This window comes from Aspergillus eucalypticola, assembly GCF_003184535.1.
Source record: "Aspergillus eucalypticola CBS 122712 chromosome Unknown BO83scaffold_8, whole genome shotgun sequence".
Lineage (NCBI taxonomy): Eukaryota > Fungi > Ascomycota > Eurotiomycetes > Eurotiales > Aspergillaceae > Aspergillus > Aspergillus eucalypticola.
In genome coordinates, this window is record NW_020290282.1 from 328,656 (window position 1) to 344,555 (window position 15,900).

The 15,900-nt window shown below is 50.1% G+C and overlaps 5 protein-coding genes across 5 annotated transcripts; 4 read left to right on the forward strand and 1 right to left on the reverse strand.

Annotated features, from left to right (window-relative positions):
* Positions 1-476: 476 nt before the first annotated feature.
* BO83DRAFT_462413 (uncharacterized protein) lies at positions 477-1,818 on the reverse strand (the record flags this gene model as incomplete). Its single annotated transcript, XM_025537291.1, has 4 exons — positions 477-1,111; positions 1,145-1,333; positions 1,392-1,635; positions 1,709-1,818. The coding sequence occupies 4 exons, from the start codon at positions 1,816-1,818 to the stop codon at positions 929-931; spliced, it is 726 nt and encodes a 241-aa protein (XP_025389608.1). The 3' UTR covers positions 477-928.
* Positions 1,819-4,334: 2,516 nt separating this feature from the next.
* Positions 4,335-6,590, forward strand: BO83DRAFT_235127 (ferric reductase family protein). Its single transcript, XM_025526922.1, has 4 exons — positions 4,335-5,152; positions 5,209-5,270; positions 5,321-5,506; positions 5,560-6,590. Exons 1-4 carry the CDS (start codon positions 4,492-4,494, stop codon positions 6,430-6,432), a joined length of 1,782 nt encoding a protein of 593 aa, XP_025389609.1. The 5' UTR covers positions 4,335-4,491; the 3' UTR covers positions 6,433-6,590.
* An 842-nt stretch (positions 6,591-7,432) lies between these two features.
* Positions 7,433-8,301, forward strand: BO83DRAFT_387290 (glutathione S-transferase family protein; the record flags this gene model as incomplete). Its single annotated transcript, XM_025532704.1, has 3 exons — positions 7,433-7,512; positions 7,565-7,618; positions 7,683-8,301. 3 exons carry the CDS (start codon positions 7,433-7,435, stop codon positions 8,299-8,301), a joined length of 753 nt encoding a protein of 250 aa, XP_025389610.1.
* Positions 8,302-8,497: 196 nt separating this feature from the next.
* On the forward strand, positions 8,498-10,205 carry bbp (putative zinc knuckle transcription factor/splicing factor MSL5/ZFM1). Its single transcript, XM_025526923.1, has 5 exons — positions 8,498-8,767; positions 8,828-9,041; positions 9,106-9,323; positions 9,579-9,963; positions 10,011-10,205. The coding sequence occupies exons 1-4, from the start codon at positions 8,602-8,604 to the stop codon at positions 9,935-9,937; spliced, it is 957 nt and encodes a 318-aa protein (XP_025389611.1). The 5' UTR covers positions 8,498-8,601; the 3' UTR covers positions 9,938-9,963; positions 10,011-10,205.
* A 1,140-nt stretch (positions 10,206-11,345) lies between these two features.
* BO83DRAFT_357781 (anion exchange family protein) lies at positions 11,346-14,066 on the forward strand. The gene is made up of 5 exons (XM_025529269.1): positions 11,346-12,111; positions 12,173-12,321; positions 12,398-12,485; positions 12,538-13,034; positions 13,088-14,066. The coding sequence occupies exons 1-5, from the start codon at positions 11,687-11,689 to the stop codon at positions 13,978-13,980; spliced, it is 2,052 nt and encodes a 683-aa protein (XP_025389612.1). The 5' UTR covers positions 11,346-11,686; the 3' UTR covers positions 13,981-14,066.
* The last annotated feature ends 1,834 nt before the right edge of the window (positions 14,067-15,900 follow it).

Consider the following 15,900-nt stretch of genomic DNA (forward strand, 5'->3'; position numbering starts at 1 on the left):
TATTTCTCCTCTTCGTAGCAGAATATCCCATCATACACCTAGATGTCTAGTACTACTAAGCCAAAGCCGTGAATGGCTATCCAAACTACCATGCGAATAAGACTGAAGTGAGAGAGAGACCCTGACTGAGTATCAGCTAACTGCATCCGGCAATGAAGCAAAAACGTTTACACATCCCAGTCACACCTACTGCGACTCTTTGTATATCCTGACCATAAGAGAAGAAACTTTAGATCTATCGAGGTGTCCCCTACACATACTTAGTAACCCGCAATTTGATTACCTCCGAGTATCTGGTCACCAGCCTTCCGGATGACATGATGGAATTTACAATACATCAATAAACATATTCGCTTTCCTTGGATCCTTTTCTCCCCATCACAGATGTAGAGCTCTCTCCCTACGTTAAGCCGCGATATAGTTGGTGCAACTTGGAGGGTGGTGGTAGTACTTAGTAGTAGTAGTAGTAGTAGTAGTAGTAGTAGTAGTAGTAGTAGTAGTAGCATCCGAAGGGCGAATTTGCGTGTTTGTGCTAACTATACACTACTTACTACACACTAACTCTAGAGATGTTACGAGGAGTGGGAACAGCATCGCTGAGATGGAAATGAAAAGCCAAGACTGGTCAAGACTCTGACCGTTTACCACCCCCACCGGCCCAGAGACAGGTTGTAGACTAATCTCCCAGACGAGAAACATGATTAAGATCCAGGATGAGTGGACGTTGCAAACTGACCCTGAAGTCAGTGGTTCATGGGACAAAAATCTAGAATTGTTCTGCCTACGACATTGTTGGTATACCAACAGGATGCAATGCAGTTGAACAGTAGTAGAGTTTGTCCAATAGATGTTCCAATGCTGTGAGGATACCTCGGAACTTTTTGAGTGATTCATATGGTGGCTTGTTCAGCTGACAATGAGAAGGGATTTAATCTGCTCGCGAAGGAACCTGCGGAAACAGCAATAGCGTTGGCGGGGAGTTATATTGGATGCGCCACATCACTTCAATGTACTGATAGGAAGAAAGCATTGGACGAATGGATTGGCTAGATAGCACGTCTGGCTCCCCACGGCGCTTCAATTCCAGCTTCTGCGAGACCTGAGCGTCGGTCTTTCAACCAGTAGCACGTCGCGTAGCCTGAACCTTCAGAGAAAGGGCTGCGGCATCCAGCGTGACGTCTGCGCCATCAATGAGCGGGAAAACGAGGGCGCGGGGGAGGAGGAATGATTGGAGGCCACCGTCTCGTCTCCCAAGAGACTTAGTTTGATGGCTGCATTTAGTCCTGGCAGTCACGGCCAGCGCTTCGCCAGCGATACGCGGGCGCGTCCCTGTCTGCACTGATAGCCGCCCGGGTCACGGACAGGCTGCCCCTTGGCGATGTTGTTTGTACCCCAGGCCAAGAACAGCGTTTTGAAGAAGGGCCCGAACACACCAGCCGGTTCCTATTAGGTTGACTCACCCAGCTCGTGGTGGTTATCATTGACCAGCCCGTGTGAAGAGCCGCCGATCTGCACCGCCAGTGCGGGACGGCGACAATAGCTACCACCTCCAACACTACACCGTTCGGAGATGCAGCGTCCTTGACGCTCCACTCGCACGCGACCTGTCCCGAATTAAGCGAGTAATTCCTGGCTCTGATGATGACAGCCAGGACGAGCTGAGTTTTTTGTGAGCGCGCGGGGGTCATGATTTAATTTTTCTTTTCACTTTCGCGCGGGCGTTGGGAGATTGGCAATGCTGGTTGGCGAGGTCTCATTTTTCAGACGAACCCCCATCACTGGGTCATTGATGATTTGGTCTGGTCTGGTTCTGTCCATGTTCATTCATTTCCATCCGAGTGCGTATTGTTGTGATGTTTTTTTTTATTTCCTCGGCAAATTGAGAATTAGACCGACTGATTGAATTTCCTGGTAGGAGTGGGTTGATTGATTGATTAGGTTTCTTTTTGGGGGGTGATTTTCGCGTTTTGGTGGATTTGATCGACTGATTGATAAGAATACTCGTGGGTGAAAAAGTCATTCTTGCATTTGATTCTTTGGTTCCGGTGGCTGGATTGACCGTGGGGGTTAAGGTAAATGGAATTGTGGCATGGGTTGGGCACGGAATTCGGCTTTGTTTAAATTGTAGATCTTTCTGAATGGATTACTAAATTCCCTTGTTGGTGTAGGTGAAGTAATGTGGTTAGGTATGACTTCACCGTCTGAAACTCCCTAGGAAATACTATCGATGCTATTTACTAGCTGAAGGTCAGTAGAAGACCTTCAACCCCCACGGTCAGTCAGTCGGTCAGAAGGGCACCTCCTGAACGGGAAGATTGACGCAGCGGCAGTGACACACAAAGTGTCGCACGACTGTAGCTTAAACAACAATAACATTGACAGATGACATACATCATGCACCGACTGACAGCAGGAGGGAAGTATAAATCAGGATAAATACGAAATTAAATTTAGATTTATTCCCCCAACAAGTTCCCCAACTACACGAACAACCCCAGGAATAATTATATTGCTTTCTGATTGATGAAATGAGGGTTTGTTTATCATCCCATATTATTTCCCACTTTTTCTTGAATCGATGAGTAATGATATGAGGGACTGCTCCACCTGCTGCTGTGGGGAAGGCGTGACGATAGGAACTTGGTGTAGATACTTAGTAGATAGACTAGACTACTTATTTTCCCCCAGAGTAAAACATTAACAATCCTTCTAGCCTTGGCTGAGAGGGGAGGTGTGCCGTGTGGTTGATATCAGTAAAATTAATGTCTTATGATGTGACTGAGAGGGAGTTATGGTAGTACAAAAAAAAGAAAAGGATTGTTCAGAGAGTTTATTTCGGGAGCCTTTGTTTATGCTTAGCGTAGAAAGGAATACTAGTTAGGAATATTCCTACTTAATCAATCAGTTAGATCACGGGTCTTCCGGTGCCAAGAATAGGTACCTCCTCTTTCTTTCTTGTTTCCTGTTCTCAGTAATTCTTGTCTGATATCACCAGTCAAATAGGCAATGGCCGACAACCTAATCATAGCCACATTCAAGAAAGAAGAGGAACGAACTCCTGTCTAGACTATTACTATCTCTTCTGATTCGCCATCCGGGAAAAAAGTCTTTGCCTATCTTGACTCTCTCCGACTCTTGTCTTTCGCTCATATCAAACCTCAAACCGCGCCAAATCCACTTGGGGCCCGCTCTTGTCCGCCCGCGCTGCCAAGATTGGCTCGCTCACTGGCTGTTAAACTTCTACAACGCAAGGGCGACAGCCATCACTCCCTCCAGCCAAGCCGCGAGATCTCATCCGGCCTCCGCTGGGGTGTTTCATCTAGGAACCCACTCATCCTCTCCCTGTTCCTCTCTCTCTTCTTCCCCCCTTCCTCTTGACTACTCGATCGATGGCCTCATATATCCGCTTCGCTTGGCGTGGATGGCAAATTTGACAGGAGTCATCCGGACGGGCCCAGCGTCTCTTGGTGACATGGCTCGACCTGTCCAATGTTCCACCTCATTCTCCCTCTCTCTCCACTTATCGCGATGCACTGACTTGACTCGATGGGCCCCGATGCTGGGCCCTGATGAGTCGCCGGCTAACCCGTAATGCTCCAATCCAGCCAAGGGCGTGTGCTTGATTGAGAAGGTTTTGCACTGGCCCTCTGGAGATCTTTCTCAATTCTGCTCGTTCTTCTTCTTCGTAGACTTTTCTTTTTTCTTTTCCCTCTTTTCTTGCTTCTCAGCTTTCCCTTTTGTTAAGCGCTTTCCCCTTCACATATCGGCTACAGGATAGTCAGTCCCTTCTTTCCCTTCCAACCCTACTACTTTTTGGGTGCCTATCCCACGCCCCCCAATCGATTTGGCTCGCTTCTGGCTCGCTGTTGGTCGATTGTTGGCTGTTGGTACCGGGTTTTCGTTCATTCTTTATTGGAACCTTTTTTTCATTTCTTTTCTGAAGCTGAAAAAGCAAAGGGTGTGACTGGTTCATATTCCGTCTTAAACATTCCGTTCCGTTGCCCGCCACTGTCGAGAGATTCCACACGGAAGTATCCCAGTTCCCAGGCGACCGTCCATTCTCTGTAAATCAAGACACACCAAGCTTTTTACCGTATTTCTCTTCGATCCGTGACCAGCCTTGTCGCTTGGTCTTTGTTCAAGTTGTGATCCTCCCGTTGCACGACAAAGCGCCATCACAATACCCTTGTTGGTGTGAACCCTGGCTCTCAGCTGGACGTGGGATATTCTTGCTCTCCCCACGCCAGTCCAACAACTAGAGACTTCAAATACTCCTCATTGGGTCTCTTGCATGGGTCATCGACGAGGATCATCTCGGGATTTTCTTTCTTTTTTTCTTCATTTGCAATTAGTTTCTGAAGAAAAAACTCCGTCTGGGTAGAGCTGGTCTCTCCTGCAAGAAATATCCCCTATTAGTACATCTCCACGTCGATTGTCGAGAAATCTTTCCGTTCTTTTTTTTCTCTTCTCATTTTTCAATTCACACACAAAATGCATTCTCTTCTTCTTTGCTCGTCCCTGGTCGGACTTGCTTCTGCAGCAGAGCTTGGAAAGCGTCATGGAGGGGGTCATTCATTTTATGAGATGCTCAATGACGACCTCGCTCGTCTCAGTCTGCTGGTCCTGGGCCTAATGGCTGCCTTCATCTATGTCTGGAAGATGTGGCATCGTCTTGCCAGTCATATGAGGCGACTGGCAAGTTTTAACAATGAACACCAGCGGTACTTCCTTCGCCCCGACAGCATGCTCGCGAAAATCCACAACCATATCGTCTATGCCCCGTTGTTCCGTACACGCCACAACCGCGAGTTCCAGCTCTCCCGAGCTGTCAACATGGGCACGCTGCCCAGTCGGTTTCACTCCTTTATCGTGGTGGGCATTATCGTTATGAACGTCGTCCTTTGCGTTGTCACCGTACCCTATGGGACCGAGGAGTCCACGGTTGCGGGCCTGATCCGCAACCGCACCGGAACCATGGCGACAGTGAACCTTATCCCGGTGGTGCTCATGGCCGGCAGGAACAATCCCCTGATCACCCTGCTTCAAGTGCCGTTTGACACCTTCAATCTGATTCACCGCTGGCTCGCTCGCATTGTCGTCTTGGAGGCAATCGCCCATGTGTTTGCTTTTGCGATCCCGGAGGCTCAGGAAGGTATGTAGTTGCAACCCATGTCGGATTATGGTCCATATGTGCTAATAATTGTATAGCTGGTTGGAGTCTTGTTGGAATGCTTTTCGGAGAGAGCAGCTTCATGCTGAGTGGATTGATCGTAAGCATTTATGAAAGACCAAGCTTGAATTCGACTAACCTGACTGTTAGGCTGGCTGCGCCTTCACTGCTCTTCTTGTGCACTCACCCTCCCCCATCCGCCATGCATTCTACGAGACCTTCCTCCACTTCCACATCGCGTTCGTTGCGCTTTCGTTCGCCTTCCTATGGATACACTTGGATGGCCTGGTGTCTCAGAACTACCTTCTCGCCGCCATCATCCTCTGGGCTCTCGAGGTAAGCCTCCATTATCCTATTGAAGAATGAGACGGGATTAACCATGGTTATAGAGAGCCGCCCGAATCCTCATCATTGTGTACCGTAACTGCGGAAGGGAATGCACGACAGCGCATGTCGAGACCCTCCCGGGCGATGCCCTGCGAATCACCCTGAAGATGGCACGGCCGTGGACCTTCAAGCCTGGCCAACACATGTACCTGTACATCCCATCCATTGGTTTCTGGATGAGCCACCCCTTCTCCGTCGGGTGGAGCGAAGCCGAAGAAATCCCCGCAAGCGAAAAAGGCATCCCTATGACCCAACAAGACCTTGCGAGTCTTCAGAAGACGACCGTCTCCTTGCTGATTCGTCGCCGCACTGGGTTCACCGACAAACTATTTAAGCGTGCTCAAAACTCTCCCAGTGGACGGATTTCCTTGCGGGCGTTCGCAGAAGGCCCGTACGGCAGCATCCACACCATGGACTCCTACGGCACGGTCATGCTCTTTGCAGGCGGTGTCGGCATCACACATCAAGTACCATTCGTGCGGCATCTCGTCCAGGGCTTTGCCGAAGGGACCGTGGCGGCCCGTCGCGTTACCCTGGTCTGGATCATCCAGTCCCCTGAACACCTCGAGTGGATCCGGCCCTGGATGACCAGCATTCTGGCGATGGACCGCCGTCGCGAAGTCCTTCGGATCATGCTGTTCATCACCCGCCCGCGTAATACCAAGGAGATCCAGAGCCCCAGCACCACCGTTCAAATGTTCCCGGGTCGTCCTAACGTTGACACGCTGATCAACATGGAGGCCGAGAACCAGGTTGGAGCGATGGGAGTGCTGGTATGTGGAAACGGAAGCCTGAGCGATGATGTTCGACGGGTGTGCCGCAAGAGACAGGACCAAACGCAAGTGGATTTCATCGAGGAGAGTTTTACCTGGTAAGACTGGTGGACAGCCGGCTGCCTTTAAGTGAATGTTCAATGGAGGGCTGCTGCTCACTTGGCCCCCATTTGTGTCTCAGCACATCCACGCTTGGCAGCCATGTCCCTCAATTATCTACAGCCTATGGGCTACCTGTGTGTTGGATCCTCTCGGTGTTTTCGGTTGCTATTGGTTTATACTTTTGTAGCTAGGGTAGTATATATAGTTGTTCCTTTTTATGCGTGGCTCTGAAGCTTGCGATTGCACATAACAATTAGGTTTTGCATAACTTTGTGCTTATTTATGGAAACTTGTTTTTTTTGTAAGCCATTGAAGCTAAACCCTAGTTAGTACATTGCATTGCATGCTTACACGATCCTTTCTGTTCCCGTCCAGCTTCTTCCAACACAGTAGGACTACTGGGCAGCAGTCAGCACCCATAATAGCGATCGATGTATGCATCCCGGCATCAGCAACACTGCAACACATTACTAACCCGCACCTACAAAGTAACATCTAAACCCCTGTACTTAATACCGCCAACTAATAATCACGCAATCCCAATAATGAATTAACCGTACAGTAAACCGGCATAATCCTAGTACGGCATCCCCGCCCGATAAAAAAAACATCCCCGATAGAAACAGCCGGATGCTTTTTCTGCAGCTTAGAAATCAAACCTCAAGCTCAAGTGGGGCTTACTGATGAATCAGCCGAAAATGGCATCATCATGTTTCCTAAGGTTAACCCGTTACCCCCCATGAACTAACTAACGTAGCTGTTCAATTGCATTAATCATCGTGTAGTAGTTATTTGGTCGGTCATGAGCGGGGTTCGTGTAGGATCCAGAGGCCTATTTAATGCCCGTTGTCTTCGTCGTCGCACTGCATCTTCTTTTGTATCATCATCACCATCATCATCACCTATTTACTTGAACTCAATTTTCTGTTCACGGATCCCTTCTACTTCTTCTTTTTCTTCTTATTCTCTGTATAGTACAGCTACAGCTGCAGCTACCACAATGAGCCGTCCCGACATCACCCTCTACACAGCGCAGACCCCCAATGGAATTAAGATTTCCATTGCGCTGGAGGAGCTTGGGTATGCCGATATCTTCATAGGATAATTAGCAATCAACTAATCGATAATCCAGTCTCCCTTACAAAGTCGAGAAGATCGACATTAGCAAGAACACCCAGAAAGAGCCGTACGCTACCTACTCCATACCCCAATAACAACCCAACCCCCCAACACCACTAACACCCATCTAGATGGTTCCTCGAAATCAACCCCAACGGCCGCATCCCCGCCCTGACCGACACCTTCACTGACGGATCCAAGATCCGCCTCTTCGAATCCGGCAGCATCCTCACCTACCTCGCGGAACAATACGACAAAGACCACAAGATCTCCTACCCGCAGGGCACCCGCGAATACTACGAACAGAACAGCTGGCTCTACTTCCAGAACGCCGGTGTCGGGCCCATGCAAGGCCAAGCGAACCACTTCCACCGGTACGCGCCCGAGCGCATCGAGTACGGCGTGAACCGCTACATCAACGAGACGAGACGGCTATACAGCGTGCTGGATGCGCACCTCGCCAAGTCCAAGTCCGGGTATCTTGTCGGTGATCACGTCAGTATCGCGGATATCTCGCATTGGGGATGGGTTGCTGCGGCCGGGTGGGCGGGAGTCGATATTGAGGAGTTCCCGAATCTCAAGGCGTGGGAGGAACGCATGGCTGCTAGGGAGGGCGTCGAGAAGGGAAGACATGTGCCGAGTCCGCATACTATTAAGGAGATTTTGAAGGATAAGGCCAAGGCGGAGAAGATTGCGCAGGAGTCGAAGGGGTGGATTCAGCAGGGAATGAAGGCGGATGCTAAGCACTAGTTGTTATTTAGTATGTTTTAGTTAGTAATTATGTATATGATTGTTTGATTTTGCAATGTAAAAGTTGTTGAGATAGTATTGATGTGAAAGTGCATAAGTTACGGTTCTGTTCTGCTCCCCGCTTAGTCATCACCACGTGCCGGCCTAAAAGCCTTGCCACATCTCCCTCCCCAGCTTCTCTCGTCGCATCGCATCGCCGTCCTTTCGTCTAGGATCCTGCGGAGAAAGAAAGAAAAAGAATATCTCTTTTTTGGCTCGTATATCGGTCTCATTAACAACAGGGATTAATAGTCGTTCATCATGGCCTGGCGCAACCAGGGAATCACCGGGTCCAATAACATCCCTCTGGGCCGGAGACGGTTTGGAGGTGAGGAGGGCCCGGAGGATGAGAGTCGCACCGCGACGCCTGCTTCTATGCCTGGTGCTGGTGATTCGGCCTACAAGCGTGGTCGGAGCCCTGTCCGAGGTGAGTGCATAATATTATAAATGCCCTTTAATAAAAAACAGCTGCTAATGCTATGGTTAGCTGAACCCCCCGCCGACGGCGTCAAGAAGCGCAAGAAGCGTAACCGTTGGGGCGATGCGCAGGAAAACAAGGCTGCCGGTCTCATGGGTCTGCCGACCATGATTATGGCTAATTTCACCAATGAACAGCTGGAAGCGTATACCCTGCATTTGCGGATTGAGGAGATTAGCCAGAAGTTGAGAATCAATGATGTTGTGCCGGCTGATGGGGATAGGTTCGTCCCTTACCTCCTGTTGATGGCTGCTGCGCCCTTGTGGAAAACATGCTAACAGTTTTAGATCTCCCTCTCCCCCTCCTCAGTACGATAACTTTGGCAGACGTGTAAACACTAGGGAATACCGTTACCGGAAGCGTCTCGAGGATGAGCGCCACAAACTCGTCGAAAAGGCGATGAAGACTATTCCTAACTACCACCCGCCTTCTGACTACAGACGTCCTACTAAGACCCAGGAGAAGGTCTATGTGCCTGTGAATGACTATCCAGAGATTAACTTCAGTATGATAACTAACCCTCTAACTCCTAACCATTGCTGTATTTGTACTCTCCTGCACTCCTTGACTCTGCTGTGCTCGAGTCGGGCTTCTGATGAAGACTTCGCCGCCGGGCGTTGTTTATCTCCAGCTCGCTTCTTGCGAACCCTTGCTCTACCTGTTCTTTTGCTCCCACTTGCACCATTTTGCTCACACTCACCCGCCTGAAAGTACTTAAAACAGCTTGCACTAACACTTAGCTTTTTGCTATCTTTTAAAGTTGGCTTACTCATAGGACCTCGTGGTAATACCCTGAAGAAGATGGAGTCGGAGTCTGGTGCCAAGATTGCCATTCGTGGTAAAGGCTCCGTCAAGGAAGGAAAGGGTCGCTCTGATGCCGCTCATGCCAGCAACCAGGAAGAAGATCTTCACTGTTTGATTATGGCGGATACTGAGGAGAAGGTTAACAAGGCGAAGAAGTTGGTGCATAATGTCATTGAGACGGTATGTACCCCAAAGATCTTGTACAATGAAGTCCAGGTACTAATGGACACAGGCTGCTTCGATCCCCGAGGGTCAGAACGAGCTCAAGAGGAATCAGCTCCGAGAGCTGGCTGCACTCAACGGTACTCTCCGTGACGACGAAAACCAGGCTTGCCAGAACTGTACGTGCCCTTCATAATCTACTTAGAATTATAGCTAACAAACACAGGTGGTCAAATCGGACACCGCAAGTACGACTGTCCTGAGCAGCGCAACTTCACCGCCAATATCATCTGTCGCGTCTGTGGTAACGCTGGTCACATGGCCCGTGATTGTCCCGACCGTCAGCGCGGCTCTGACTGGCGCAACAACAACGGTGGCTTCGGCGGCCGCAGGGCCATTGGCGGCGGTGACGCTGTTGACCGTGAGATGGAGGTATGTTCCCGCACATTCTTTTTCCAAGTACACAGTACATAGTACTGACATCTTTCAGCAACTCATGCAAGAATTGTCTGGTGGCGCGCCCGGCGAAGACGGCCATGTCCCTCGTCGGATCGAGGCTGGCCCCGATCAAGGTTATGATGACCGCGACGTGAAGCCATGGCAGCGCGGACCTCCGCCCAGTGACGTGGCTCCCTGGCAGCAACGAGGCCGCGACCGCCGTGACGACTACGGCTCCCGCGACCACGGCAGTGCGCCTCCATGGGCTGCACAGGGCCGTGGTGGTGGTGGCGGTGGCGGCGACTATGGCTATGGCTCTCACGGTGGTTATGGTGCACCTGGCGCTGCTGCTGCCTCCGCTGCTGCTCCTTGGCAACAGGCTGCTCCCCCGCCGCCCCCTGGCGGACAAGCATCGTACGGATACGGAGCTTACCCTACGTACCCCGGCATGGGTGCCCCTGGCGCTCCTCCGGGTCTGAGTGTTCCTCCTCCGCCGCCGGGCATGCCGTCGATGTACTACGGCTCTGGCAGCCCACCCCCTCCGCCTCCTGGCGAGGGTCCCCCACCTCCGGTATGTTTGCTATCTACACAACTGAATTTTACTACCGCTTACTGACATGATGATGCAGCCGCCTAGTGACCAGCCTCCCCCGCCTCCCCCTCCCGCTTAGGGGAGATGCGACATAAAAGTGGTTAATGTTGATGCGAACGATAGCTAGGGACACCGGTAGAAGAATCCGGCCCGGGTAAATTGATAGTGCACGTAGGACACTGGCGATGATAGTTTTAACAACTCTCTCTGTGTAATAGTTAGGTAGTCCAGCATCAAGCGTTCTGCTGTAATTGTTTGCTTCCACTTTTCGATAAAATCGAGACTTAGTTTGCAGGGGGGGGGGGGGGGGGTACATCAATCCGTCTGCAAAATGTACGCATGGCTGCCCGTCGGCAAAAAAAAAAAAAGAGCGTCACTCGCTCGCTCGCTAAAGCCAATGACGTTAGGCACTAACTAGCATGGTCGCTACCGCGTAGAAACATGACTAGCAGTATCCGTAGATAAAGACAAGACCCGCCATCATAATTATGTTTCTCGAGTGTCCCCCCAATTCTTATTAGACTAGAGAGTAATGGTTTATATTTCATCCACTTATCGGTTTTTCTAGAAATCACCACCTTCGTGAGCTTTCCGCAACCGTCGCCGCCGGAATTTCAGTTTAGCTAGCAGCAAGCTAGCTTGGTACTAACTAGCCGGCCGTTTCTCCACACTTTTTCCCTTCTTCTCATTCCTCGAACCTAACTTTCCCCGGATCAAGTTAACCAGTTAAGATTCCGGCTGAGAGAGTGACACTTTTTTTCCCTCTCCCGCCGGGGCAGCTGTGAGAGAGTTTACTAGGCTCTTTACGTATACTTACTCATTATTATTGTTATCTTGTAGTATTGAGGGATAGCCGAGTTCTTAATAGAACCATGCAGGCTCCATCTGCCTCCACTTCAGGCTCCCACAGCGGCAGCGGAGGAGGAGGAGGAATACTAGGAGGAGGGGGAGGAGACACCCGCCTCCCACCGTCGTCTTCGCATTCGCGCCGGCCGTGGCAGTCGCAGCAGTCGCAATCGCAACATCTCCGCCCGGCGACGGCGACGAGCAGTATTCGCTCTCAGCACAGTACACACAACAGCCATCATGAACATACTACTAGGTATCAGTCTTCCACGGGGAGTGGGACAGGTAATGCTGGGGAGAAAGAAGAAGGAGAAGAGAAATGGTACAAAATCCATTTCTTCCGCGGTATGATTCAGGATATTAAGCGCCGTGCTCCATTCTATTGGAGTGATTGGACTGATGCGTGGGATTATCGCGTTGTGCCGGCGACGGTGTATATGTATTTTGCTAAGTGGGTGCATCCTCTTTTTATTTTGTTGGTTTTCTTGTGGTGCTGATTGTGTGTGGTGTAGTATTCTTCCTGCGCTGGCTTTCTCGTTGGATATGTTTGAGAAAACCAACCAGAGTTATGGCGTTAATGAGGTCTTGCTGGCGAGTGTGTTGGCTGCGGTGGTATTTTCGGTCTTTGCGGCTCAGCCGTTGGTTATTGTGGGTGTTACTGGTATGTTTTTTTTTTCTCTATCTCGATCTCTTTCTTCTTTTGTTTCTGAGCTGTTGTTGATCTGGTGGTGGGATAGGTCCTATTACTGTGTTTAATTACACGGTTTATGATATCATCTCGCCACGAGGGACGAATTATTTGGCATTTATGTGTTGGATTGGGATGTGAGTCTTCTGTCGGTTCTCTCTTTGGCAGCTCGTGTGCTGATTATTGTAGATGGTCGTTGATCATGCATTGGCTGCTTGCCATTACCAATGCTTGTAATGGTCTCACTTATGTCACCCGCTTCTCGTGCGATATCTTCGGTTTCTATGTCGCCTTTATCTACCTCCAGAAGGGTATCCAGGTCCTCACTAGGCAATGGGGTACCGCTGGCGAGACTTCCGCATATCTCAGTATCATGGTCGCCTTGCTGGTGCTTATGAGCGGCTGGATCTGTGGCGAGCTCGGTAACAGCAGTCTCTTTAAACGGTGGATTCGCAAGTTTCTGGAGGATTATGGCACGCCCTTGACCATTGTGTTCTTTACTGGGTTCGTTCATATCGGCCATATGAGGGATGTCGAGGTGGCAAGACTGCCCACTAGCAAAGCGTTTTTCCCGACGGAAGAGCGCCCGTGGCTGGTTCATTTCTGGGATATCAATGTCGGCGATGTGTTCCTTGCTATTCCGTTCGCGGTGCTGTTGACGATTCTGTTCTATTTTGACCACAATGGTAAGTCAACTTTCATGATAGCAAAATGCTCTGCTGGGTAACTGACCAAATAGTCTCATCTCTTATTGCACAAGGAACCGAGTTCCCTCTGCGCAAGCCAGCCGGCTTCCACTGGGACCTCTGGCTGCTCGGAATCACCACCTTCGTGGCCGGTCTCCTGGGTATACCCTTCCCCAACGGTCTCATCCCCCAAGCACCCTTCCACACGGCCGCTCTCTGCGTCACCCGCGACGTCGCCGACGAAGACGACACCAACAAAGGCAAAGCCATCCGCGTCACCGACCACGTCGTCGAACAACGCGTCAGCAACTTCGCCCAAGGCCTCATGACCCTGGGCACCATGACCGGCCCTCTGCTCATTGTCCTGCACCTGATCCCCCAAGCCGTCTTGGCCGGCCTCTTCTTCATCATGGGCGTCCAAGCCCTCCAAGGCAACGGCATCACCCAGAAACTCATTTTCCTCGCCCAAGACAGCGGTCTCACGCCAGCATCCAACCCGCTCAAGCGCATCAAACGCCGTCTCTCCATCTGGGTGTTCGTCATTCTGGAGCTGATCGGCTTCGGCGCCACCTTTGCCATCACACAGACTATTGCTGCCATCGGCTTCCCGGTTATTATCCTGCTGCTCATCCCCGTCCGCTCGTTCTTGTTCCCCTGGTGGTTTACACAGGAGGAATTGTCCATCCTGGACGCCCCGACTGCTAGTCCATTCACTATGGAGAGCGTGGGCGGGTCGCATGGGCTGAGTGACGCTGCTGCTGCTGCTTCAGGCCGGGATGATGATCGCCGTAATTCGAAGAATGGGGGTGGTGGTGATGGGGTTATGATGCGGAGGGATGAGAGCTCGTCGGAGTCGGCTGTTGAGGATGATTTGGAGAGAGGTGAGGCGTATGAGATGCAGAGGTTTGGTGTAAGGCGGAGGAGTACGACTGGTGGGGTGGAGTAGGTGTATTCCCCATGAGGGAAAGCGCTGCAGTGCAGGTGATGGGCTAAAAGTATATAATGATGGTTTTGATTTTGGAGATATATAATGGTGAGATGATAGATAGTCTAGTATATAATTGAAGATGCATCAAGTACAGTATTTCAGGTTGATGATATTTTCGATTTCTTACTAGGGTATGAGTTGAAGCCCACTCTTAAACGTCACTGTTCCCAGGTAAGATTGTCCGTTTTACATCTCTTTACCCACCCTTCTTCTTACATGAGAACCGTTCATCTACATCGAATGGGTGTAGACCTACTCACCTAGCTGCCTGTGGAATGTAACCTTGAAGTAGTCATCATATGATATCAACTTAATATAGACGCACTCTTCAGGAATCGTATCTACGCACTGTACTACCTACCTACGTATCTTTCCTAATCTACCGATGCTTAGTAGGTATGTAATGGGGCAAAATGAGCGACAGTCAACTTGATAGAAGGACACATTTGCCTATTTGGGCTGGTTCTCTCCTCCTAGGGTCTGGTCGTGGCCCAGAAGCTATGCCATGCGTGATAGTATAGGTTGATCAAATGATATGCATGGCATTGCTTGAGACCGGGGGCTGTGGCTTAGATACGATTAGGTCGATGGGCTCGTCGCTTTGGGATTGCGCTAGCTGGTCTCCGAGGAAAGTTAATTGTCTATGCTATGTCAAAGTGTTTTATTTGTGGAGTACCGTATCTGGCATTATTTCGCAATTCAGGGGCTCTCCTTTTTCGTCTGGTAGAGCAGATGTTGAGGGTCCCGTTAAGTGCTTCTAGTGGTTTTAGTGTTCTGATAGTTGATGTGCATTGAGGGGGGATTCTTCTTAAGCGGACTCTTTGCCAATGGGAGCTGTTCACTGGTATTTGAGGCGTATGATCTAGCGGGATCGCTCGTCTCGACTGAAGAATGGGCCATCCTGATGGAGTGGTTCAGTTCATGAAGTATATTTGTAGGATAGCCAAGGATGATATGTTTCCGAAGGTCGGTGGCAATCAACTGCGTGGTGAGAAGCGTGCTGATTCAACCATCTTCTTGCTCGCTTATGTTCCTCGGTATATTCTTGGCCATTTGTATTTTCGGTTCCACCACTACAGCAATAGCGTATATTTGCGTTCGTCCATTGGTATTGTTCTTAGATCTCTCGATCTCTCCTCTTTCTGCTCGTGGCGTCTCGATCGTTCTCTGTGATAAGGTGGTCCCGAATACGTAAACCGTAGCTGTCCAATTTGATATGAAGGATCAAGATCGTCATTTTATCTGAGCTCTCTAAATTCGTTAGCTTGCGGTTCAATGGCACATTTCCAAGCAAATTGAAAGGAAGCCCACCAGGTGCTGGAAATAAACTAGATATGAAGTATCACCTCTGATCATTCTTCGTTCCAATTGGTAGCAATCCAACTATTGTAGCACTCTTTTCCATTTTACATTTGAAATGATATTGTGCGCAAACCCGCGCAATCTCCGTCAAGTAGATACAGCGTAGATCGTCTGAACAATTTGACGCCATCCAGATTGACCTCACTGTCGGTTCTCCATCGACTCAGGCCTCAGTTTGTAAACACGACAAACAAGGAAGGCGCGATCAATCCCACGCTGCTCTCCTCTGCCTCGCTCCTTCCTCATCTAGATCCTAACACGCGTTGTTGCCCCTTCAACTCGCCATCGACGTGTTTCCGCTCTCTCTTTCTGTTTCTTCCCCATCTTCTCATCCTCCTATACCTCTCTGTATCCTCACATTTGACTTCATCTTCTCTTATCCGACTTAGTCCTTTTCGTGGGCGTCAAGGTATAAAAGGCCTCCTCTCTCTTCCTCTTCCTCTTCTTCCTTCTTCCTCCCCAACCTACTCCGATCTCTTGAGCGCTCATCCCCTCCGTTACTTCCTCTGATCATTG